Raw genomic sequence first — 24,060 nt, forward strand, 5'->3', positions numbered from 1 at the left:
AGGTTTCACCATGTTAGCCAGGTTGGGTCTTGAACTGCTGATTTCAGGGCCTCAGCCTCCCTAAGTGTTGGGATTACAGGCAGGAGCCACCACGCTCAGCCCATCAGTATCACTTTCTTCCACCTCCACATCTTGTCCCACTGGAAGCTCTTTAGGGACAGTAACACAAATGAAGTTGTCACCCCTCACTCCCTATGATAACAATGCCTTCTCCTTTACACCCTGATGGATCTGCCCAAGGCTGTTTTATAGTTGTTTTTTTTGTTTTGTTTTGTTTTGTTTTTTTGAGATGGAGTCTCGCTCTGTTGCCAGGCTGGAGTACAGCAGCGCGATCTCAGCTCACTGTAACCTCTGCTTCCTGGGCACAAGTGATTCTCCTGCCTCAGCCTCCTGAGCATCTGGGACTACAGGCATGTCCCACCATGCCCATGTATTTTTAGTAGAGACAAGATTTCACCGTGTTGGCCAGGATGGCCTCAATCTCTTGACCTGGTGATCTGTGTGCCGCAGCCTCCCAAAGTGCTGGGATTACAAGCATGAGCCACGGTGCCCAGCCAAGTTTTTGTTTTTGTTTTTGTTTTTGTTTTTGAGACGGAGTTTCGCTCTTGTTACCCAGGCTGGAGTGCAATGGCGCGATCTCGGCTCACCGCAACCTCCGCCTCCTGGGTTCAAGCGATTCTCCTGCCTCAGCCTCCCGAGTAGCTGGGACTACAGGCATGCGCCACCATGCCCAGCTAACTTTTGTATTTTTAGTAGAGACGGGGTTTCACCATGTTGACCAGGATGGTCTCGATCTCTTGACCTTGTGATCCACCCATCTCAACCTCCCAAAGTGCTGGGATTATGGGCGTGAGCCACTGCACCCAGCCCAAATTTTGTTTTTTTTAAATAAGTAGAAGGGAGTACACTCTAGTTTCTTTTTTTTTTTTTTTCCTATTTTTTTTCTTTTTTTTTGAAATGGAGTCTCGCTCCGTCACCCAGGGTAGAGTGTAGTAGTACGATCTCAGCTCACTGCAACTTCTGCCTCCTGGGTTCAAGCAACTCTCCTGCCTCAGTAGCTGGGATTACAGATGCTCACCACCACACCCGGCTGCTTTTTGTCTTTTTTAGTAGAGACGGAGTTTCGTTATATTGGCCAGGCTTGCCTCAAACTCCTGGCCTCAAGTGATCCACCTCCCTCAGCCTCCCAAAGTGCTGGGATTACGGCTGTGAGCGAGTGTGCCCAATCTCTAAAATTTAAACGACTAAAAAGTAGTACAGGCCAGGCACAGTGGCTCACGTTTGTAATTGTAGCACTTTGGGAGGCCAAAGCAGGTGAATCACTGGAAGTCTGGAGTTCAAGATCAACCTGGCCAACGTGGCGAAACCCCCTCTATAGTAAAAATACAAAATTTAGCCAGGCGCATGCCTGTAATCCCAGCTACTTGGGAGGCTTAGACAGAATTGCTTGAACCCAGGAGTTAAAGGCCACAGTGAGTCAAGATTGCGCCAGTGTCCTCTGGAGAGCCTTGGCAACAGAGTGAGACTCCATCAGAAACAAACAAATTACAGTACAGTAAGCCCTCACTTGATAGCGGTGATAGGTTCTTGGAAACTGCAACGTTAACGGAAACAAGGTGTAACAAAACCAATTTTACTGTAGGCTGATTGACATAAACAAGAGTTAAGTTTCTGTGGCATATTCCTGGTCACAAAAACATTATCCAGCTTCTAACTAAAGACTAAAACATTGAAATACATATGAGCTTTAGATATATTTAAGAAAGATCAGTAGAAACAACATGACAGTTTACCTACTCATTGCCTTCTCAGGGTTGAGGGTGGCCAGAGCCTATCTCAGCAGCTCAGGGGTAAGGTGGGGGCCACCCCTGGACAAGATGCCATCCCATCACAGGGTGGGTGCACCCACACATGCACTCAGACTGGAACCATGTGGACATGCCAGTGAACCTAACGCGTTTGGCTTTGGGATGTGGGAGGAAAGCAGAATAATCTGAGAAAACCCACGCAGATATGGGAAGAACACACAGACTCCACACGGACAGTGGTGCTGACCAGGAATTGATTTTTTTTTTTTTTTTTTTTTTTTTTTTGGGGAGACAAAGTCTAACTTTGTGACCCAGGCTGGGAGTGTAGTGGTGCAATCTTACCTCACTGCAACCTCCACTTCGCAGGTTCAAGTGATTCTCCTGCCTCAACCTCTTGAGTAGCAGGAATTACAGGCAGCCACTACCACGCCTGGCAAATTTTTGTATTTTTAGTAGAGATGGGATTTCACCATGTTAGTCAGGCGGGTCTTGAATGCCTGACCTCAAGTGATCCGCCTGCCTTGGCCTCCCAAAGTGCTGGGATTATAGGCATGAGCCACCGTGCCTGGCTGATGATTTTTTTTAACCTCATCAGTGTTACAACAAGATGATGCTATTTAAGGGCCTGCTGTATAGTAAATACATAAACCGATAATGTATTTGTTTATTATCATTATCAGGTGTTATATACTGTAGATAATTGAATGTGCTAGACTTTAATATGACTGGCAGCACCACAAGCAAGAGTAATGAATCGTGCAGTGACATCATGACTGCTGTGTCACCAGGTGATAGGAATTTTCAGCTCTGTTGTACTCTTTTTTTTTTTTTTTTTTTTTTTTTTTTTGCTTCTTCAATTTATAGGAAGCTCGGTTATACTCTTATGGGACCCCTGTCATATATGTGGCTTAGCATCATTGACCAAAGGGTTGTTACACAGTGGATGACTGTATCATATTCACCATTTTAAGAAAACTGGGGTTTCATAATTTCACATTTGATATTTTCTTAGAATAAAGCTAATAGCACTTAAATTATTTTTGTAAGGAGGAGGATTTAAAAACAAAAAGTATAAAGGACTGTTAATTGATTTATGTAACAGATAATCCTTTAACCTAAGGGGTTTACATGCTAGCATTGACCCCTTTGATGTTACCCCAGCATATATACCTTTACAGATAGGATGTATCACGTTTAGGGAGAGGGGGAAAATAACTGTCCTGGTAATTTTAAAATCTGTGATACTTGAGTATAAATGAAAAAGAGGTGTGATTATCATACAGTGAACTTGAAAGGGATGAAAAGGGTTGACATCCATTCACTTAACAAATTTTTGAGCACCTATTATTTTCTCAATGGCTTGGTAGATTCCAATAGAGAAAATAGGATGACCAAAGAGAAAAATCAGATAAGGGACCAGATGGACCTGAATGGAATGAACATGTTGAAAAAATAGAGAAATGATTGAATATTTCGGAGGATCTTTGAAGAGTTATAAAATGCAGGCGAATATACCTTCTTGTTAATTTGCTCTTTTGTTTACAGGCATGCATGTAGAGAATACCGGATTCATAAAGAACTGGATCATCCCAGAATAGTTAAACTGTATGATTACTTTTCACTGGATACTGACTCGTAAGTGTTGTGCCGTTTTGCCTTAAGAGTTACATTATTTTCTTGCAGTGTTGATTGTTCATGGAATAGAACTGAACTCTGGATTGAGGAAATACCTTCTGAGGGAACCAAATGTATTAATTTATGGACAGATGATCAAATTAAATTCAGATTTGGGTCAGCAAGGAACCTCTGCACCAAAGGACAAGTGCACTTGGGTGCCAGTAAATGTTTAACAATCAGTTTGGTGTGAAGAGAGACAGGGCTAATGCATAGTGTTTGCCAATTTCCATGGTGTAGATACTCTTCCCATGTCCAGTTTTGATGTACCACCTGTTTATTTATTTTTAAACATCTTAATTGTAATTCACATATTATATGATTGACGCAGGTAAAATATACAGTTTAGTGGTTTTTAGCATATTCCTAGATATATCCAACCACTAGCACCAATTTTAGAATTTTTTCACCATCTCAAACCCCATCCCTTTCACTACTATCCATCTATTCTACCATTCCATCCCTCTGCCCTATCCTTAATCAGTCACTACTGTTTTATCTCTATAGATTTCCTATTCTGCACTCTTGTATGCATGGAATCATAAAGTATGTGGACTTTTATTACTGGCTTCTTTCACTGAGCATGTTGTCAAGTTTCATTCTTGTGGCATGTGTCAGTACTTCATTCCTTTTTATGGCCACATAATATTCTGTTGTATGCATATTCCACATTTTGCTTATTCATTTGTCCTACCAGTGGTTTAATAACCAGCTCACAAAATTCCTGAAAATTTAAGTCAGCTCTTGGAAACTGGCATGAGCTGGTGCTAGCATGCCACTGATGTGCACTAGTGAGTGTAGACTGTTCAGGAGAGTTTCTGCTCACCCCAAGACTCTTATGAATATTGCCAGACCTTTTAAAAAGTATTGGCCATGTGATTTATCCTAGAATGAGACAAGAAATGTGGCACTAATGAAGACAGAACTCAATGCTACATGTCACAATACAGGCTTATAGGATGTTAGAATAGTCAAAATATAGGCTTATAGGATGTTAGAATGGGGAGGATCTCCCAGTCCAGCCTTTTCTTTTTATAGGTGTGTTTTGAGGACCAGAGAGGTTATATGACTTGTTTGAGATCATTGATAATCATGGGCATTACTATATTTTGTTACTTGATACAGGTTAGCTCCAGCACCTCTGGGTTTATCCAGCAGTTTAGCTGGATATATCTTAGCATTTGAAAATGTTTCTCTATAGAAGTTTGAACTGAATCAGAACATACCTTAGTTCTAGACTCCAGGCTCCATCAGCCTCCCAGGGTAATTCTAGATGTTTTGGTCTGTTCTAGCCAACAGTCTCAGAGCTGGCTCACATTTAGAAATAACCCCAAAGAGGACTATAATTCCCTTTGGAAATAGGACCTGGGCCATTCTCTCAGAGATTTCGTCTTCTCATTTGGTAGCCCTGGCACTGGACTTGGCCACGTGTGTTTCACATGAGTGGAATTTTTTTTTAAATTATCTAATTAGAGGGCAGGATTGGGAAACCAGGGGCAGGTCATGACATCACTGTTTTGCTTTGAGTAAATTTCTTGAATACTAGGTAGACTCCCCTCTCTGAACTGTAAGTTCAAAAACTATTTCAAAGATTAATATTAGCCTCAAATTATCTGCTGTTTCTAAGTGTATACACACTTTTAACTAATGTGAAAAATTGAGTGAGTTCTGTACTATTCTTGAATTGATTAGTTTGTTGTTTCTCTTGTTTATATGATGAAATGTCACCAAAAATGTCAGACCATCATTTTTAGAACGTCTTCTGAGAATTGTTTGGGTATTAAAAATGAGGCTTTATTTTCAACTTGCATTGGGTCAAAGAATCATTCCATTGAGCATGAGTCTATATTTCAGATTTCAGAATCTCAGATCAGAGAAATCTGATAAACTTCAGACATTTCTTTTTTATATTTAATTTGAGATGGAGTCTTGCTCTGTTGCCCAAGATGTAGTGCAGTGGCATGATCTTGGCTCACTGCAACCTCTGCCTCATGGGTGCAAGCAGTTCGCGTGCCTTACCCTCCCAAGTAGCTGGGATTACAGGCATGTGCCACCACGTGGCCAATTTTTTATATTTTCAGTAGAAACAGAGTTTCACTATTTTGGCCAGGCTGGTCTCAAATTCCTGGCCTCAGGTGATCCACCCATCTCTGCCTTCCAAAGTGCTGGGATTACCGCAGACTGTTTGTTTGTTTGTTTGTTTGTTTGTTTGTTTGTTTATTTGTGACGGAGTTTCGCTCTTGTTACCCAGGCTGGAGTGCAATGGCACGATCTCAGCTCACCGCAACCTCCGCCTTCTGGGTTCAGGCAATTCTCCTGCCTCAGCCTCCCGAGTAGCTGGGATTACAGGCACGCCCCACCATGCCCAGCTAATTTTTTGTATTTTTAGTAGAGACGGGGTTTCACCATGTTGACCAAAATGGTCTCGATCTCTTGACCTTGTGATCCGCCTGCCTCGGCCTCCCAAAGTGCTGGGATTACAGGCTTGAGCCACCGCACCCGGCCGACATTTGTTTTCAATTGGGTTGCTAGCATACCCTGCTGTGTTTCATAAGATGCCTACAGTATTGTTCAGTTTGGGGAGTTCACAGGACCATGTGTGTTCACATAAAATTGCAGTGCTTTATGAAAGCCTCAAATTGCACAGGGTCCTGTATTGCTAGTCCTGAGCCTGTTTGCTCTCAGTTCTGTTCCCCGCCCTTTCCCTGCCAGTATCTTTGGGGGATTAGCCCTTGTAGGCTGTGTTTACCAGGCCCATGTGTCCGTTGGTGTTTGCTGTTTTCAGCCAGTGGAAAGGCAGAAATGGGAGGCGGTCTCCACCTACTCTCCTCCTCTCACCAAGGGAAACTGGAACTACAGGCAGAACCTGGTGACCCTGGGTTCTAGTTTCACTTTCTCCTCCTTTCTGGCCTGCTTGCCTGAGGGTGATGATGGCTTCCTGCTGTAGATGATCTCTAGAGTGCCTCACTGACCAGTTTGTCTTCTCAGCTCTTCGATCATCTGTATGATCAGTTCCCAGAGTCTCGCTCTATTGCCCAGGCTGGAGTGCTGTGGCATGATCTCAGCTCACTGCAACCTCCACCTCTTGGGTTCCAGTGATTCTCCTGCCTCAGCCTCCCAGGAAGCTGGGAATCCAAGCACGTACCACCAGTCCCGGCTAATTTTGTATTTTTAGTAGAGATGGGGTTTCACCATGTTGACCAGGCTGGTCTCAAACTCCTGACCTCAGGTGATTCACACACCTCGGCCTCCCAGAGTGCTGGGGTTATAGGCGTAAGTCACCATGCTCGGGCACCTCTCTGTTTTAAATAATCAAGTGGTTTTTATTTTCAGGCTAGATCCTGACTGATAACCCCCACGTTGTCACAACTTAGAGTACTTCAGAAGGTATTCAAGAGAATAAGCAGTTTTATTACTATAAACCTCTCAGCTAATACTGAATGTAGAATCGAAGAGTATTTTAAGGAACTAAGAAGAAAGGGGTGAAAGCTAATGAACTGAAGTTTTCACCTGGGACTGATTTAGGTAGTCTTAATCTGCTTGCTCTTATTCCATGGTTAAATATTGGTTTATTTGTCTTTAGGTTTTGTACAGTATTAGAATACTGTGAGGGAAATGATCTGGACTTCTACCTGAAACAGCACAAATTAATGTCGGAGAAAGAGGCCCGGTCCATTATCATGCAGATTGTGAATGCTTTAAAGTACTTAAATGAAATAAAACCTCCCATCATACACTATGACCTCAAACCAGGTATGTCTAACTTTTAGGAGACAGTATGAGTGGCTTTTCTTTGGTCTTATAAGTGACTTTTAATTTGATAGAGTTAGAGAATTTCACAGCAGCCAAGAAGAGCTAATAACATCTGACTTTTGATTGCTTGGGTAGGCGTGGGAAGAAGAGTCCTGGCCAAGCAGCACTGGGTTTAGGAGGGTGTGCTGGATTAAATACTCTGGAGAAACAATACCTTTATCTTTGGAGCCAGGGCAGTTCATGATGTCTCATTAAGAAAGAACTGTTCTAGCAGGTTCAGTTTTGTTTCTTTCCCATTACTCATACTACATAGCAGTTCCTCTGCTTCAGGTCTCTTTGATAAGAGCCCCCAAATTAACAGCTTATTTTACTTACATGCCTCCCATCTCAATAAATTTCAAGCAAAATTTTTCATCTTTTTGTATGGTTATTATCCAGCTTTGATAGTAATCAGCAAAGAGTACAGGGCAGCTAGAGTCCTTACCTCTATTTTTTACTGTTATCTTTAGCTATGTTTTAGAAATCTGCATATGTTCTATAGACAACTCTAACAGCTTAACTTGGGCATTAGGAAGATGGTCCCCCTTTACCTTCTGGTGTTGCAAAATTGTAAACTTTGCTTTTCTTTTCTGGTAGGTATATATTAAGTCTCATTATTGACTATTCTCTAATGTTCTAATATAGTTCAGATGACTAAAACATTATAATGAAGCAAATTTTTAAAAGATGGCTATTTTGTGAATGAATTTTCCGTTAACTGAATTCAGCACTTTCCTGCCATAGGAGCTGTCTGTAGGTGGCGCTGTGGTGCTAGCTTTGGTTCCTTTATATGTCTTTGATTCCTCCCCTACACCCCAAGTACTGTTCTAAACAGGGTGGTTTAGAGATCGTCACTGAAAGTTCAGATGAAAGTTTCCCATCATTTTTGACCAAGTGAACAAGTATGTTTTACTTTGGCCAGTTATTTTTATTTCCAGAGCTCATCATAGTGGTGGTGTGTTGGCACATTAAGCAGGTGATTCTTGGAAAATAGGTTTCAGCAGATGCTGAGGACACTCCCTGAGTATCCAGAGTTCAGATTGCTTGATTCCCAAGATTTGGATATTTGCTTTTGCAAGAGTTTGATTTCAGTTATCTTCTTATCTGTTATTACTTTGGGTTTTTCTCTTAATCAGTAAGTCTCTGCTTATTCATGAAGATTTTTATTTTTTAGGTAATATTCTTTTAGTAAATGGTACAGCGTGTGGAGAGATAAAAATTACAGATTTTGGTCTTTCGAAGATCATGGATGATGATAGCTACAATTCAGTGGATGGCATGGAGCTAACATCACAAGGTGCTGGTACTTATTGGTAGGTATCCAGGAGCTCTGCCAGGTTGGCTATGGAGATGTGGCTCTGCTATACTGAAGTATTGATAAAGAATTAATTGCTGTATGCTGTCTGCTAGGCAAAATGCCATAAATCAAAGCAGACTTTCTCCCTAAATTGTTACTATCTTTTCAGCAGTTTGACTCTTCGTATTTACATTAATTTGTCTTTATTTTTCTTTCCTTTCTTGAAAACCTTTAAGAAGAAGGAGAGCTTATATGGGCCAGGTATTTGAGATGTGTGTTTTCTCCACAGAGTTGGCCTTGCAAGTCAGTAGAGAACAAGGTTGCTCCTGTGGCATATATAAAGAATGGCCCCAAAATCTTTATTTCTAGACTGTTCTTGTCCCAATACAGGTCTCTCTTCATGGGTTGAGGGGATAAGGGATTTGCTTCAAGAGTTGCCTGAGGATGTTGGACCGTAGGGACTTGTGAAGATCAGGATGAAATGTCACTGTAGCGCATATGAAATCTATACAGGAAAAAGTGACCACGATTTACCAGAAGTTTATCCATGTCTGTTAGCCATGTTCTAGAAGTTTTTGAGGCACATTGCTTCCCATCTCTTGTCATCTGTCTTCCTCTAGCAGCCCCACCCAAGCTAGCTCTGCCTGACAGTTTTATGCTTCTATTTCTGCCTACATTACCTTTGACCATTTGAACCATAAAAGATACCTGAAACTCAGGCCTTTAACTCTATGGTTGTAAAAGTGTGTTAACAAAGCTTCCTGTTCCATTTTGAGGTGGTCACAGAAAGCCACATATTGGTGTAGATAAAGAAAGGCTACCAGTTTGTTTTGTTTTTTTAAGTCCAAATACAAGTCTCTCTTCATGGCTTAATGGGATGAAGGATTTGCTTCAAGAGTTGCAAGAGAAGGCTCTATAGCACCAAAGTAGGGGCAACACATATTATTTGTACCCCAGGGAAGGTGGTTAAATCACTTACCTTTGGGACTGGAAGGTCCTGGGCCTTAGCAGAGAATACTGTCTGTCTGAGAATGAGAGGTAGATGAGGAAGCAGACAGGAAAGAGGGCATGGCGTTGACAACACACAGCAACAGTTGTGCTCATTGTGAAGCCTGCCAGTAACACAAATGCCCTGCTTTCTGTTGCTCCTTACTGCTTGTAAAGAAGGCACCTATAGGGCCGGGCACAGTGGCTCACACCTGTAATCCCAGCACTGTGGGAGACCGAGGTGGGTGGATCACGAGGTCAAGAGATCGAGACCATCCTGGTCAACATGGTGAAACCCCGTCTCTACTAAAAATATAAAACATTAGCTGGGCATGGTGGTGCGTGCCTGTAATCCCAGCTACTCAGGAGGCTGAGGCAGGAGAATTGCCTCAACCCAGGAGGCGGAGGTTGCAGTGAGCCGAGATCGCGCCATTGCACTCCAGCCTGGGTAACAAGAGCGAAACTCCGTCTCAAAAAAAAAAAGAAGGCACCTATAGTAAAAAGTCAGTCCCTAAATTAAAACTTTGAAATTATAGATTTAAAATAGAAGCTACATTTACAGTGTTTATTCACTGTGGTAGTTATTGTGGGCTAGTGTTCCTGTCACTAAGTGATATAAAAATAACTGCTGCTGAAAATTCTGGAAACAGGTCTATACCTCTGCTGTATAAGTTCAGTGGAATTTGGATTTGAGCTTTATGTTTGATAGTTTTTTTTTTTTTTAAGGCTTTTTCTCATTTAAATTAGTTACTGCTGTAGTTTTTTACCTATAAAAATTCAGTGATTAGAATTTAAATTAATATTATGTGATGCTAGGGAATTACTTCAAAGTAATCTGTTGGAAGGAGTGGTGGAGATTGGCCACACGTTGATAATTCTTGAAACTGGATTTGAAACTGGATGGTGCTTATCTTAGGGGATCATTTTACTGTTCTTTCTACTTTAGATCATAGTTGAGACTTTTAATAATTTAAAGTAAGATGGGGCTTTTGAGAAAATTGTTACAGATTTCTATGAAGGTTTGAAGAGTCTTCAAATTGTTAGAAACATTGTCATAATCACCATCCTCAGTATGTCAGATAAAAATAATTCCAAAGGGTATAACAAATTATAAGTAATTATTTTCAGTATTTGATGGCTACAGAACTCTTCTACGTGGAATACTTCTTTTAAAAAAGTGACCCATAGGGCCGGGCGTGGTGGCTCAAGCCTGTAATCCCAGCACTTTGGGAGGCCGAGGCGGGTGGATCACGAGGTCGAGAGATCGAGACCATCCTGGTCAACATGGTGAAACCCCGTCTCTACTAAAAATACAAAAACTAGCTGGGCGTGGTGGCGCGTGCCTGTAATCCCAGCTACTTAGGAGGCTGAGGCAGGAGAATTGCCTGAGCCCAGGAGGTGGAGGTTGCGGTGAGCCGAGATCGCGCCATTGCACTCCAGCCTGGGTAACAAGAGCGAAACTCCGTCTCAAAAAAAAAAAAAAAAAAAAAAAAAAGTGACCCATAGACTATGGCTTGAGAATGATTTGTTTTTTTGTATGGGGATTGTGATTGTGATGGAATATGCAGCAATGTATTTTTTAACACAGCTTAGTATCATAGAGCTGTCTTTTACTCTCCTCCCAAAATCCTTGATAGGAAGTTAGAATGCTTGTTGCTTAGGCCGGGCGCGGTGGCTCAAGCCTGTAATACCAGCACTTTGGGAGGCCGAGGCGGGGTGGATCACGAGGTCAAGAGATCGAGACCATCCTGGTCAACATGGTGAAACCCCGTCTCTACTAAAAATACAAAAAATTAGCTGGGCATGGTGGCACGTGCCTGTAATCCCAGCTACTCAGGAGGCTGAGGCAGGAGAATTGCTTGACCCCAGGAGGCGGAGGTTGCGGTGAGCCGAGATCGCGCCATTGCACTCCAACCTGGGTAACGAGAGCGAAACTCCGTCTCAAAAAAAAAAAGAATGCTTGTTGCTTTCAGTATTATTTGATGAAGAATTAATTTCATTCACTTACAGATGGAGAAACTGAGACCTAGAGAGGGATTTGCCAGACATGTATTATCAAGTGGCAGGGATTTTTATATTCTAAAAATCTTGCTAACTTATTTTTCTGCATTTGGATGAGTTCAACAGTTCTATTCTTCCCTGCCACTGCCATAAAAACCTTTTAAAGTCATTTAAATGGTCATTTTAGAATTAGGTTATATTTGTTATTTATTTGAGATCATATTTAAGTTATGTATATTAAAAATCAAGAACTATGAAAATGAGGGTTCAGGGAGGTTTTACTAGCTCTTGGAAGAGCTATTCTTTTTTTTAAAATTCTTTTTCCTTTATTTCTTTGCCTTTTTTTCTCTTAGTGAGTCCTGTATTTCATTTCTCAATGTGTGCGTTAATTAAAAGTTTTTATTGTAAAATAATAATCTAGTTAAAGGTCTTAATCATCCAAAAATGTCTCTTAGGCTGGGTGCGGTGGCTCACTTAATTCCAGCACTTTGAGAGGCTGAGGCGGGCATATCACTTCAATCCAGGAGTTTGAGACCAGCCTGGCCAACATGGTGAAACCCCATCTCTACCAAAAAGTACAAAAATTAGCCAGGTGTCCTGGCAGGTGCCTGCAGTCCCAGCTACTCAGGAGACTGAGGCAAGAGAGTCCCTTGAACCTGGGAGGTGGAGGTTGCAGCAAGTGGAGATCACACCACTGCACTGCAGCTTGGGTGACAGAGTGAGACTCTGTCTCAAGAAAAAGTCTCTTAATAATAAATAAGAAACGCCGGGCGCGGTGGCTCACGCCTGTAATCCCAGCACTTTGGGAGGCCGAGGCGGGTGGATCACAAGGTCGAGAGATCAAGACCGTCTTGGTCAACATGGTGAAACCCCATCTCTACTAAAAAAAATACAAAAAATTAGCTGGGCATGGTGGCATGTGCCTGTAATCCCAGCTACTCAGGAGGCTGAGGCAGGAGAATTGCCTGAACCCAGGAGGCGGAGGTTGCGGTGAGCCGAGATCGTGCCATTGCACTCCAGCCTGGGTAACAAGAGCGAAACTCCGTCTCAAAAAAAAAAAAAAATAATAATAATAATAATAAATAAGAAACAAGAATATAAAACTATAATTCTTTTTTAAAGAAATGAAACAAAGGCTATCAATCTGAAACGTAAGTTTGATAGAGATGGGTCAGAGAAGGAATATTTTCTGCCTCTGAACTTATGTGGTCCCCTTCAAGCTGTAAGTTGTATTTCAGGATGAGCATAGGTTCTAAAATAAAGAATTTTCCACAGAGTTGATTTTGCTAGCATGAAATCTGTAGAAATCAGTCTTTAATCTTCAGAATTCTACCTTCCAGCCATGATGTGGCTAAGCCTCCAGCTGTATTTATTTGGCTTCCTAAATATAAGAGGTACTTACCTTCCATACCATACAATTTGGTGTGGTTGGCTATCACATATTAAATAGTTTTTTTAGAGACCAGTGGTGGAGAGGGAAGGAATTTAGATGAGGAATGAGTTTTTCTAACAACTAGTTTGGCCTTTGCTACACTGTTTGTTAGTCTTCCGGTAAGCCCCTGATCACACTTAAAGTAGGAAATATAAAATACCTGCTGAGCCAGGTATGGTGGATCTGTAAATTCCACCCACTTTGGAAGCCAAGGTGGGAGGATTCCCTTCAGACCGGGAATTCTAGAGCAACCTGGACAACATAGTGAGACCCCATCTCAAAAAGAAGTAACTTCTGAAAATTTGGACTTTATTGTCACCCTTGATCATATATTGGAATCATAAGAGGCTACCATAAAAAGGTAGGATAACCTCTCCCCTCAGAGATCTATACTGCATCCTGAATTCATTTGAACTTTTAAAATATTTTCTTTTTTTAGACACATCTCCTTCTTTTGGCAGCATGAAACCCATACCATTTCTAGTTATATTTAATGTTTGTTGATGAAGCTATCCTAAAAGGGAATGCAATTCTTTTGTGTCTCCCCCACCCCCTTTTTAAAATTTGTTGAATGACACAATATTAGGTACAACTCTGGGGAAAGAGGCTGAGAGTGAGTGAAGTGGGACTAGTGAGAATAGTTACCACTCTCAGGAAATTGAGAAGTGTATTTTGATGCCTTAAGGGACATTACTGCCTCCCTAATGTTAGAATGTCTTTTCTTATTTTCAGATGGGTTCTTACTCTGTTGCTGGAGTGCAGTGGCATGATCTTGACTCACTGCAGTCAGCCTCCCCCAGACTCAGGTGATCCTCCCACCGCAGCTTCCCAAGTAGCTAGAACTACAGGGGCATGCTACCAGGCCCAGCTAATTTTTGTATTTTTAGTAGAGATGGGATTTTGCCATATTCCCCAGGCTTGTCTTGAACTCTTGAGGTCAAGCAGTCTGCTGGCTCTGTCCTCCCAAAGTGCTGGGATTATGAGTATGAGCCACCAAACCCTGCCTAGCGTGTCTTTTCATTGACTCTCCATATAAGTCTAAGTTGACTGTTAAAATTCACATATTTTGGCCAGGTGTAGTGGGTCATATCTATAATCCCAGCACTTTAGGAGGTTGAGGTGGGAGGATACTTGAGTCCAGGAGTTTCCGACCAGCCTGGGCAACACAGTGAGACCCCACCTCTACCAAAAAAAAAATTTTTTTATTAACTGGCCAGACGTGGTAGTGCCTCCCTTTAATCCCAGCTACTGGGAGGCTGAGGTGGGGGAACCACCTGAGCATGGGAGGTTGAGGCTGTAGTGAGCCATGATCACGCCACTGTACTCAGCCTGGGTGACAGAGAGAGACACTGCCTCAAAAAATAAAAATAAAAAATTAGATATTTCTATTTTCAACAAGATATTTTGTCTTTTTGTGCATCTTAGATCTATATAATTGTTATTCTAAGAATTTTTATTTTTTCTCTGTCCCAGGTATTTACCACCAGAGTGTTTTGTGGTTGGGAAAGAACCACCAAAGATCTCAAATAAAGTTGATGTGTGGTCGGTGGGTGTGATCTTCTATCAGTGTCTTTATGGAAGGAAGGTAAGTTAGAAGGTTGACAGAGAAGCTTGATTCCTTTCTTGGGTGGCACACATACACAGTGCCTTGGTATGGATTAGTGTCTTGGAGTTAATTATCAGGTTATACAATGTAGAATTCTGAAAGTAGTGGTTTAAAGAAAATACAGACTTAATAGTACAAGCTTTAAGCATAAGCAGAAATTCTCAGCCCTAGAGCACCTAGTGAGTTCTGCTGGGCTGTTAAAAACATGCACTTTTACTGTGCTCAGTTAGATCTGGAACATGTATTTATTCTGATAGTATGTATAGAGATTTACATAAAATTGTTTATTAGGGCCGGGCGCGGTGGCTCAAGCCTGTAATCCCAGCACTTTGGGAGGCCGAGGCGGGTGGATCACGAGGTCGAGAGATCGAGACCATCCTGGTCAACATGGTGAAACCCCGTCTCTACTAAAAATACAAAAAATTAGCTGGGCATGGTGGCTCGTGCCTGTAATCCCAGCTACTCAGGAGGCTGAGGCAGGAGAATTGCCTGAACCCAGGAGCCGGAGGTTGTGGTGAGCCGAGATCGCGCCATTGCACTCCAGCCTGGGTAACAAGAGCGAAACTCCGTCTCAAAAAAAAAAAAAAAAAAAAAAAAAAATTGTTTATTAAAGTGTACAGTCTTCCCAAGAACCTGAGGGGGGGTCCCACGAATCAAAACTCAAAATATCCCCAGAATCTTTATCTCCAGCCATCCCATTAGTTGAACCTATTATGAATGAAAGTGTGCTTTATATTTCCATACTGGGAAGATGGTGTCAGGACGTATTCATTGTTACCACCTATCAAAGTGATATATTGTTTCAACAGGTGGTAAACTATACCTAATGAATAGTCATACTTGTTTTTCCTTGTGAACATGCCTTATAAATGTATCAGTTAGGATCCACTTGTGTATTTTATGTTCCTGTTGCTGTTTTTGTGTGTTTATATGTTTCAGTGTTTCCCAGTAGGCTGTGGGTATAAGCCAGATAGGAGTTCTCTTTTGAATTGTTAATATTTTTTTTTTTTTTTTGAGACAGAGTGTCGCTCTTGTTACCCAGGCTGGAGTGCAATGGCACGATCTCGGCTCACCGCAACCTCCACCTCCTGGGTTCAAGCAATTCTCCTGCCTCAGCCTCCTGAGTAGCTGGGATTACAGGCACGCGCCACCATACCCAGCTAATTTTTTGTAGTTTTAGTAGAGACGGGGTTTCACCACGTTGACCAGGATGGTCTCGATCTCTCGACCTCGTGATCCACCCGCCTCAGCCTCCCAAAGTGCTGGGATTACAGGCTTGAGCCACCGCGCCCGGCCAACGTGAATTCTTAATATTTTTATTACATTCCCTAGACCAGTTCTTTTTTTTTTTTTTTTTTTTTTTTTTTTGAGACGGAGTTTCGCTCTTGTTACCCAGGCTGGAGTGCAATGGCACAATCTCGGCTCACCGCAACCTCCGCCTCCTGGGTTCAGGCAATTCTCCTGCCTCAGCCTCCTGAGTAGCTGGGATTACAGGCACGCGCCACCATGCCCAGCTAATTTTTTGTACTTTTAGTAGAGATGGGGTTTCACCATGTTGACCAGGATGGTCTCGATCTCTCGACCTCGTGATCCACCCGCCTCAGCCTCCCAAAGTGCTGGGATTACAGGCTTGAGCCACCACGCCCGGCCTAGACCAGTTCTTAATTCAGATTATAGCTTCCTCTTTAACTTCTCCTTGGCCTTTTTTTTTTTTTTCATCATACCTTTCTAAAACAGGGAAACTATTGAGAAGTAGTGGGCTTAATTATTATTTGCATTCTCTGACAATGTTGAATTGCTACTGACAACAGTGGCAGAAATTATCTAGATATAACTATTTGAGAGAGAGCTCAGTAGAACCAGTACAGAGAGACTTGAGTTGAACTTATTTTTAAGTAGAACCAGTACAGAGAGACTTGAGTTGAACTTATTTTTAAGAGTTTATTAGAAAATGGCAGCTTAGCCGGGCGCGGTGGCTCAAGCCTGTAATCCCAGCCCTTTGGGAGGCTGAGGCGGGTAGATCACGAGGTCAAGAGATCGAGACCATCCTGGTCAACATGGTGAAACCCCGTCTCTACTAAAAATACAAAAATTAGCTGGGCCTGGTGGTGCACGCCTGTAGTCCCAGCTACTCGGGAGGCTGAGGCAGGAGAATTGCTTGAACCCAGGAGACAGAAGTTGCGGTGAGCCGAGATTGCACCATTGCACTCCAGCCTGGATAACAAGAGTGAAACTCCATCTCAAAAAAAAAAAAGAAAAAGAAAAAGAAAAAGAAAATGGCAGCTTAGTGTAGATGAAGCCATTATGTAATCCCAACTCTTTCTTGTTCCTACTCTCTCCTTACCCCTCTGTGTTTTCACTTCCTTTCCTTCTCTTTTTATCTGTTTCTTGAGTTGGCCTGAGGCACAGGTGTATATTGCTTAGGCCCGCTGGCATGTATCCCTCAGAGCAGGTGAGGTTGTGGGGTCCTGCTCTGGATCTTCGTTTTCTTTGCTATGAGCAAAACTTAGCAGAGCGTTAGGATATAGGAGATGCTATTTCTGGTCCCTGCTCTGCCTTGACCTGGATGCTGAACTGTGAGCAAGTACTTACGCTCTGAGCTCTCACCCGCCTTGTCCATAAAGTGAGAGCACTAGAGAGGATTGTATCCAGAATTCCTTGCAGCAATTCAGATTAGAAGATGTATTCTCCTTTTCCTTGCCTGTGGTATTGAATTGTTTTCTCTTTAATTTTCATCAGAGGCCCACCTTTTTTGTTTGTTTTTATATGACAGCCTTTTGGTCATAACCAGTCTCAGCAAGACATCCTACAAGAGAATACTATCCTTAAAGCTACTGAAGTGCAGTTCCCACCAAAGCCAGTAGTAACACCTGAAGCAAAGGTAAGTTCTGACCCATTGGCCAACAGAAACGACAGCTTTGCTTTCTGTATTATTTATATGGATAATAGTGGATGGATTATTCAGTGCAAAATTCAGGAGTTATTAAAAACATTAGGATAGGCATGAATTAATATTCCTAAGAACACTTAACAGAAGAATATTGCTTACACCCTGACCATTCCATTCCCAGTTCCAGCAGAGAGAATGTTGATAGGTGGGTTTTAATCCGGAAAAGCTCCCTAGAATCAGAAAGGGAGGGAGAGCAAACTCCAGTTGAAAGAGAACAGGTGTGTGGATGTCATGAAAGATACCCAGCTTCATCTGTATTTAGGGATTGTGATTAATTTGGGGAGCTAATGCCCACGTAGAAGAAATTATATGAGTGCTAAGGCATTTGTGTTAGTCTGTTCTCATGCTGCTAATAAAGACATACTCAAGACTGGGTAATTGATAAAGGAAAGAGGTTTAATTAACTCTCGGTTCAGCATGGCCGGGGAGACCTTAGGAAACTTACAATCATGGTGGAAGGGGAAGCAAATACATCCTTCTTGACACAGTGGCAGGAAGGAGAAGTGCTCAGCAAAGACAGCAAAGCACCTTATAAAACCAGCGGGTCTTGTGAGAACTCACTCACTATCATGAGAACAGCATGGAAATAACCACCCCCATTATTCAATTACCTCCTACCAGGACCTTCCTGTGTCATGGGAGGGTCCTGGTAGGAGGTAACTGAATCATGGAGGTGGTTGGAACAATTCAAAATGAGATTTGGGTGGGATCATAGCCAAACCATATCAACATTATAGGGTTAAATGTCAAGCAAATGGTAAGCAGTAAATTCTGTTGCAGTTGGTGAAGGCATAAAAAACTCGATGGGACAAAGGAAGCATGGAATGGGAGGTGGTGAAAAGGAAGCTTGCTACATGTGTAAACAAAGATTCTAGTAGACACCCTACTTTGTCCTTGCTATTTTATTTATCTCTACTTATTAACCAGTTCTACCTTAGATGGGTGGTAGCCAGCCCCATTGGATACTATAGTCATTCAGCATTTTTAAAGTCAAAGTGAGCCGGGCGCGGTGGCTCAAGCCTGTAATCCCAGCACTTTGGGAGGCCGAGGCGGGTGGATCACGAGGTCGAGAGATCGAGACCATCCTGGTCAACATGGTGAAACTCCGTCTCTACTAAAAGTGCAAAAAATTAGCTGGACATGGGGGCGCGTGCCTGTAATCCCAGCTACTCAGGAGGCTGAGGCAGGAGAATTGCCTGAGCCCAGGAGGCGGAGGTTGCGGTGAGCCGAGATCGCGCCATTGCACTCCAGCCTGGGTAACAAGAGCGAAACTCTGTCTCAAAAAAAAAAAAAAGTCAAAGTGAGTAGTTATAAGACTTTTGTTGTTGTTTTGAGACAGTGTCTCACTCTGTCACCCAGTCTGGAGTACAGTGGCACTATCATGGCTCACCACAGCCTCAACCTCCCCAGGCTCAGCGGATCCTTCCAGCTGAGCCTCCTGAGAAGTGGGACTACAGGCGTACACTACCACGCCTGGCTAATTTTTTGTAGAGAAGGGGTTTCGCCATGTTGCCTAGGCTGGTCTTGAACTCCTGGGCTCAAGCCATCCACCTGCCTTGGCCTCCAAAGTGCTAGGATGTCCTCCAAAGTGCTAGGAGCCACTGTGCCCAGCCAATTACAAATCTAATTTATTTTTTTCAGTGTTTGATCTGCTCCTCCCTCACAGTGTACCTGTGTGATGTAGGTTAGGAAAGAGCCTCTTTTCCAAGTGGTTTAGCTGCCATGCCACAGGGTAAGAATTAACATCTTTAGCAGTTGTTTATAATTCCTGACCGATTGCTCCCTGTCCCAGTTGTTCCACAGTTTAAGTACTGCATAACCAAGAAATCAAATCTGCAAAGGAGAAGTCCCATGACACACCCCAAAGGCAAATGCTGATTTCCTGACTGTCCTGGGAGAGCGCGAGAGAGTCTCAGCTTTGAAGCTTGGTTAACCTAATTTTGGTGTCAGCTCTGCACTCAGTATTAGATGTGTAACTTTAGGCAAGTTTACTTAAACCATTTTTTTTTTTTGAGACAGAGTTTTGTTCTTGTTACCCAGGCTGGAGTGCAATGGCGCGATCTCGGCTCACCGCAACCTCCACCTCCTGGGCTCAGGCAATCCTCCTGCCTCAGCCTCCTAAGTAGCTGGGATTACAGGCACGCGCCACCACGCCCAGCTAGTTTTTTGTATTTTTAGTAGAGACGGGGTTTCACTATGTTGACCAGGATGGTCTCGATCTCTCGACCTCGTGATCCACCCGCCTCAGCCTCCCAAAGTGCTGGGATTACAGGCTTGAGCCACCGCGCCCGGCTAGATTTTGTTTCAAATAAACTCTGCTTTTTAGAGCGGTTTTAGGCTCACAGCAAAATTGAAAATACAGAGTTCCCTTATACCGCCTGCTGCACCCATGCACAGCCTCCCCGTCAACATCTCCTGCCAGAGCAGTACATTTGTGAGAGCTGATGAACCTGTCTGTACCAATACATCCTTATCACCTGAATGTAAAATACGGACTTTCTGTAATAATGATGTTTTAGATGTTTAAAAATTAATTTATTTAAAATAGTTATATTGAAACTGACTAGAACTACTTAAAAAAATTGGAAGAAAGCAAGCAGGAAAAGACAGATCATCTGTATAAGGGTCTTTATGCTAAGACTTACAGAAACTGAAACTTCATAGCCTCCATTTTGGTAGTCAACTAGAATTCCATATTAAACTCCACTCTCAATGCGTTTTGGGGGCTACAGTGTTAGTGCAGATGCAAGTCCTTTTCAGGTTTCCCTTGACTACATAAGGAAATCATTTTATAACCTTTGACATGTCATAGTGTTAGTTGTTATGTGTCTCCTGACACTGCATGTGGTGATAGTTTGCTGTTAGAATTTTCACTTCCTCAGGAAGTTCACGTGAGACCATGGTTTGTAGATGGAGGACCATGAAGTTAGACCGTTCCCATCCAAACCAGCAAAGACAGAGTCAGTTTCTTCTTTCTTTTTTTCTGTTGGTCTTAGTGCTTTGCAGGCAGGAGTATTTAGAGGTCATGCTTCCTTTTTCCTCCCTTCAGTAATGGCTCAGCCCTTTCTCTCTGGGAAGGAGTTGGTGGCAGCAGAGAGGTGCTGCTGCTCTGTATTTGGGTCTGCCTGGTGATTTCTGGGGAAGGCCTTAAGCCCCTTCTCTTTAGGGGTTCCTTGCTCTGGGCCCTGGCAGCCAATAGAGAGCCTCAGGCTTCCCTCCAGGAGTGCCAAAACTGTATGCCTCAATCTTCAAGAAATTCTCCTTTGCAGGCATTTATTCGACGATGCTTGGCCTACCGAAAGGAGGACCGCATTGATGTCCAGCAGCTGGCCTGTGACCCCTACTTGCTGCCTCACATCCGAAAGTCGGTCTCTACGAGTAGCCCTGCTGGAGCTGCTATTGCATCAACCTCTGGGGCATCCAATAACAGTTCTTCGAATTGAGACCGACTCCAAGGCCACAAACTGTTCAACACACAAAGTGGACAAATGGCATTCAGCAGCGGGTTTGGAACATAGCGAATCCGAATGGATCTGATGAAACCTGTACCAGGTGCTTTTATTTTCTTGCTTTTTTCCCATCCATAGAGCATGACAGCATCGATTCTCATTGAGGAGAAACCTTGGGCAGCTCCGGCCAGGCCTCGTAGGAAAAGGCCCCGCCCGAGGTTCCGGCGTCAACGGCCACTGTGTGTGGCTGCTCTGAGTGAGGAAAAATTAAAAAGAAAAACTGGTTCCATGTACTGTGAACTTGAAAACATGCAGACTCAGGGGGGTCCCTGATGCAATGCTTCAGATGAAGAATGTGGACTTGAAAATACAGACTGGGCTAGTCCAGTGTCTATATTTAAACTTGTTCTTTTCTTTTAATAAAGTTTAGGTAACATCTCCTGAAAAGCTTGTAGCACAAAGGCTCAGCTGGGGATGGTGTTTGACTTCGGAGGAAAAAAGTTGCTATTGCCCGTTAAAGGCACTAGAGTTAGTGTTTTATCCCTAAATAATTTCAATTTTTAAAAACACGCAGCTTCCCTCTCCCCTTTTTTATTTTTGAAAGAATACATTTGGGCATAAAGTGAAACCCGTATTAGCAAGTACGTGGCAACGTTCATTCCAATCAGATGCAGCTTTCTCCTCCGTCTGGTCTCCTGTTTGCAATTGCTTCCCTTGTCTCGGTAGGGAAAAAATTGAGTGGGAGTACTGAGATGTGTGGGTTTTGCCATTGGACAAAGAATGAGGTTAGAAGACTGCAGCTTGGAGTCTCTTTTGGTTTTCAACTATTTCTTCACAATTTGAACACTTGACGGTTGTCCCTTTTAATTTATTTGAAGTGCTATTTTTTTAAATAAAGGTTCATCTGTCCATGCAGTCCTCTTGGATTCTCTGAATGTAGTAACTGAAGCTATGCCAAAGGTAGGCAGAAAATGGGCTTGGGAGCCAGACACTCCAGGGATCAGTAACGTTCCTACCCACAGTCTTTGTGTGCTTGCTAAATGGTGTACATTTCTTGTTAACCACGTTATTAAAACTTGATCAGCACATAAGCTTTCTTCTGTTAGATCTTTTGGCAGCAAACAACCTTCCCCCCAAGCCTCTGAATTTTGTGGGTGTGTGTTGGTGTGTGTGTGTGTCTGTGTGTGCATGTACACACACACTTTGTCTAGCTCACTTTAAAAGATTCATCTAGTGGAATTTTAAAAATAATCTCAAGAGAAATATATCAATCCCAAAAGAGGTATTTCAGGGCAGGCACAGTGGCTCACACCTGTAATCCCAGCACTTTGGGAGGCCGAAGTGGGTGGATCATGAGGTCAGGAGTTTGAGACCAGCCTGGCCAACATGGGGAAACCCCATCTCTACTAATGATATAAAAATTAGCCAGGTGTGGTGGCAGGCACCTGTAGTCCCAGCTACCCAGGAGGCTGAGGCAGGAGAATTGCTGGAACCCAGGAGGCACAGGTTGCAGTGAGCTGAGATGATTCCACTGCACTCCAGCCTGGGTGACAGAGCAAGACTCTGTCTCAAAAAGAGAAAGAAGGCTGGGCGCGGTGGCTCAAGCCTGTAATCCCAGCACTTTGGGAGGCCGAGGCGGGTGGATCACGAGGTCAGGAGATCAAGACCATCCTGATCAATATGGTGAAACCCCGTCTCTACTAAAAATACAAAAAATTAGCTGGGCATGGTGGCACGTGCCTGTAATCCCAGCTACTCAGGAGGCTGAGGCAGGAGAATTGTCTGAACCCAGGAGGCAGAGGTTGCGGTGAGCTGAGATCGCGCCATTGCACTCCAGCCTGGGTAATGAGTGAAACTCGGTCTCAAAAAAAAAAAAGAGAGAAAGAAATAGGTATTTCAAATATGAACATTCTTTTGGCACCAATTTTCTTTTTTAATTTGGTTTGTTCTGAGATGTATGATCAACTGAAGATGGAGCCGAAATGGGAGACGGGTGGCCCCACCGTGCCCTTGAAACAGCAGAGCACTCCTCAGTAGAGAGAGAGGGAGGGAGCCAGAGCCTGAACATGTGGTCGCCAGCTTGGAATGTTACTGACATATGTGGCAAGAGGGCTCAGCCAGAAATATTTAAAGATGTAGTATTCTGGCCCTCGAGTTCTCTGCACAGGGAGGGGGAGTCAGAAAGGGTAGAGAGCTCTCAAAGAACTCGGGACCACTAGTGTTCCTTTCACATGTGAACAGTGTCACTGGTGACACATTTTCCAGGACCTTCATTTGTTTTGTGGACCTGCCTCAGTCTCCTCAGTATCAGGCAATCTTAAGGGAAGATGGGAGTGTTTCAAATTGGAGAGAAGTTCACGGGTAGGTATCGTCCTGTGGAATTCTGAATGCCAGGAGTCAGCCCCAGAGGCCTTGATGCCCCAGCTTTCTAAAACTACTTTATTACAACTTACATGTATATACACTTGCACATATAAACACGTGTGCATTTATGTATGTGTGTATAGTACCTTTTTTTAAAAAAAAAAAACAACTTCAAGCTGCTAAGCAAAGAGTCTCACAGGTTGAGCACAGTGCTGAAAGGATGGTGTCTGCATAATGAAGACATGGATGAAGCCAAGACCATTCAAACTCACTGAAAACCATGAAGTTCTGATCCTTTTTTCTTCCTCTCCAATGATCTTGCAATTGATTTCTATTCATTTTTTAATTTTTGAACTTATTGTTTGAGGTGAAGTTTTGCTCTTGTTGCCCAGGCTGGAGTGCAACGGCTCAATCTCGGCTCACCACAACCTCCACCTCCTGGGTTCAAGAAATTCTCCGCCTCCCAAGTAGCTGGGATTACAGGCATGTGCCACCATGCCTGGCTAATTTTGTGTTTTTAGTAGAGATGGGGTTTCCACATGTTGGTCAGGCTAGTCTTAAACTCCCAACCTCAGGTGATCTACCTGTCTCGGCCTCCCAAAGTGCTGTGATTACAGCCGTGAGCCACCACACCCAGCCTTAACATGTTTTTAACATTGAAAAAAATCATGCATCTTTCTTTAAGCCTTCCCAGTAACTT

At 43.1% G+C, this 24,060-nt stretch overlaps 1 protein-coding gene across 11 annotated transcripts in view; it reads left to right on the forward strand.

The window, feature by feature from the left end:
* TLK2 (tousled like kinase 2) overlaps nucleotides 1–21,911 on the forward strand; it is a 145,307-nt gene extending 123,396 nt beyond the window's left edge. For all 11 annotated transcript variants that reach the window (XM_074388815.1, XM_074388814.1, XM_074388817.1 and 8 more), the window contains 6 exons: nucleotides 3,354–3,443; nucleotides 7,066–7,235; nucleotides 8,449–8,587; nucleotides 14,465–14,576; nucleotides 17,371–17,478; nucleotides 20,817–21,911. In XM_074388815.1, the coding sequence (XP_074244916.1) occupies nucleotides 3,354–3,443; nucleotides 7,066–7,235; nucleotides 8,449–8,587; nucleotides 14,465–14,576; nucleotides 17,371–17,478; nucleotides 20,817–20,990 (793 nt within the window). In that variant the 3' untranslated portion in view covers nucleotides 20,991–21,911. The remainder of the gene's footprint in view (nucleotides 1–3,353; nucleotides 3,444–7,065; nucleotides 7,236–8,448; nucleotides 8,588–14,464; nucleotides 14,577–17,370; nucleotides 17,479–20,816) is intronic.
* The last annotated feature ends 2,149 nt before the right edge of the window (nucleotides 21,912–24,060 follow it).

This window comes from Saimiri boliviensis, chromosome 17 (assembly GCF_048565385.1).
Source record: "Saimiri boliviensis isolate mSaiBol1 chromosome 17, mSaiBol1.pri, whole genome shotgun sequence".
NCBI classification, from domain to species: domain Eukaryota; kingdom Metazoa; phylum Chordata; class Mammalia; order Primates; family Cebidae; genus Saimiri; species Saimiri boliviensis.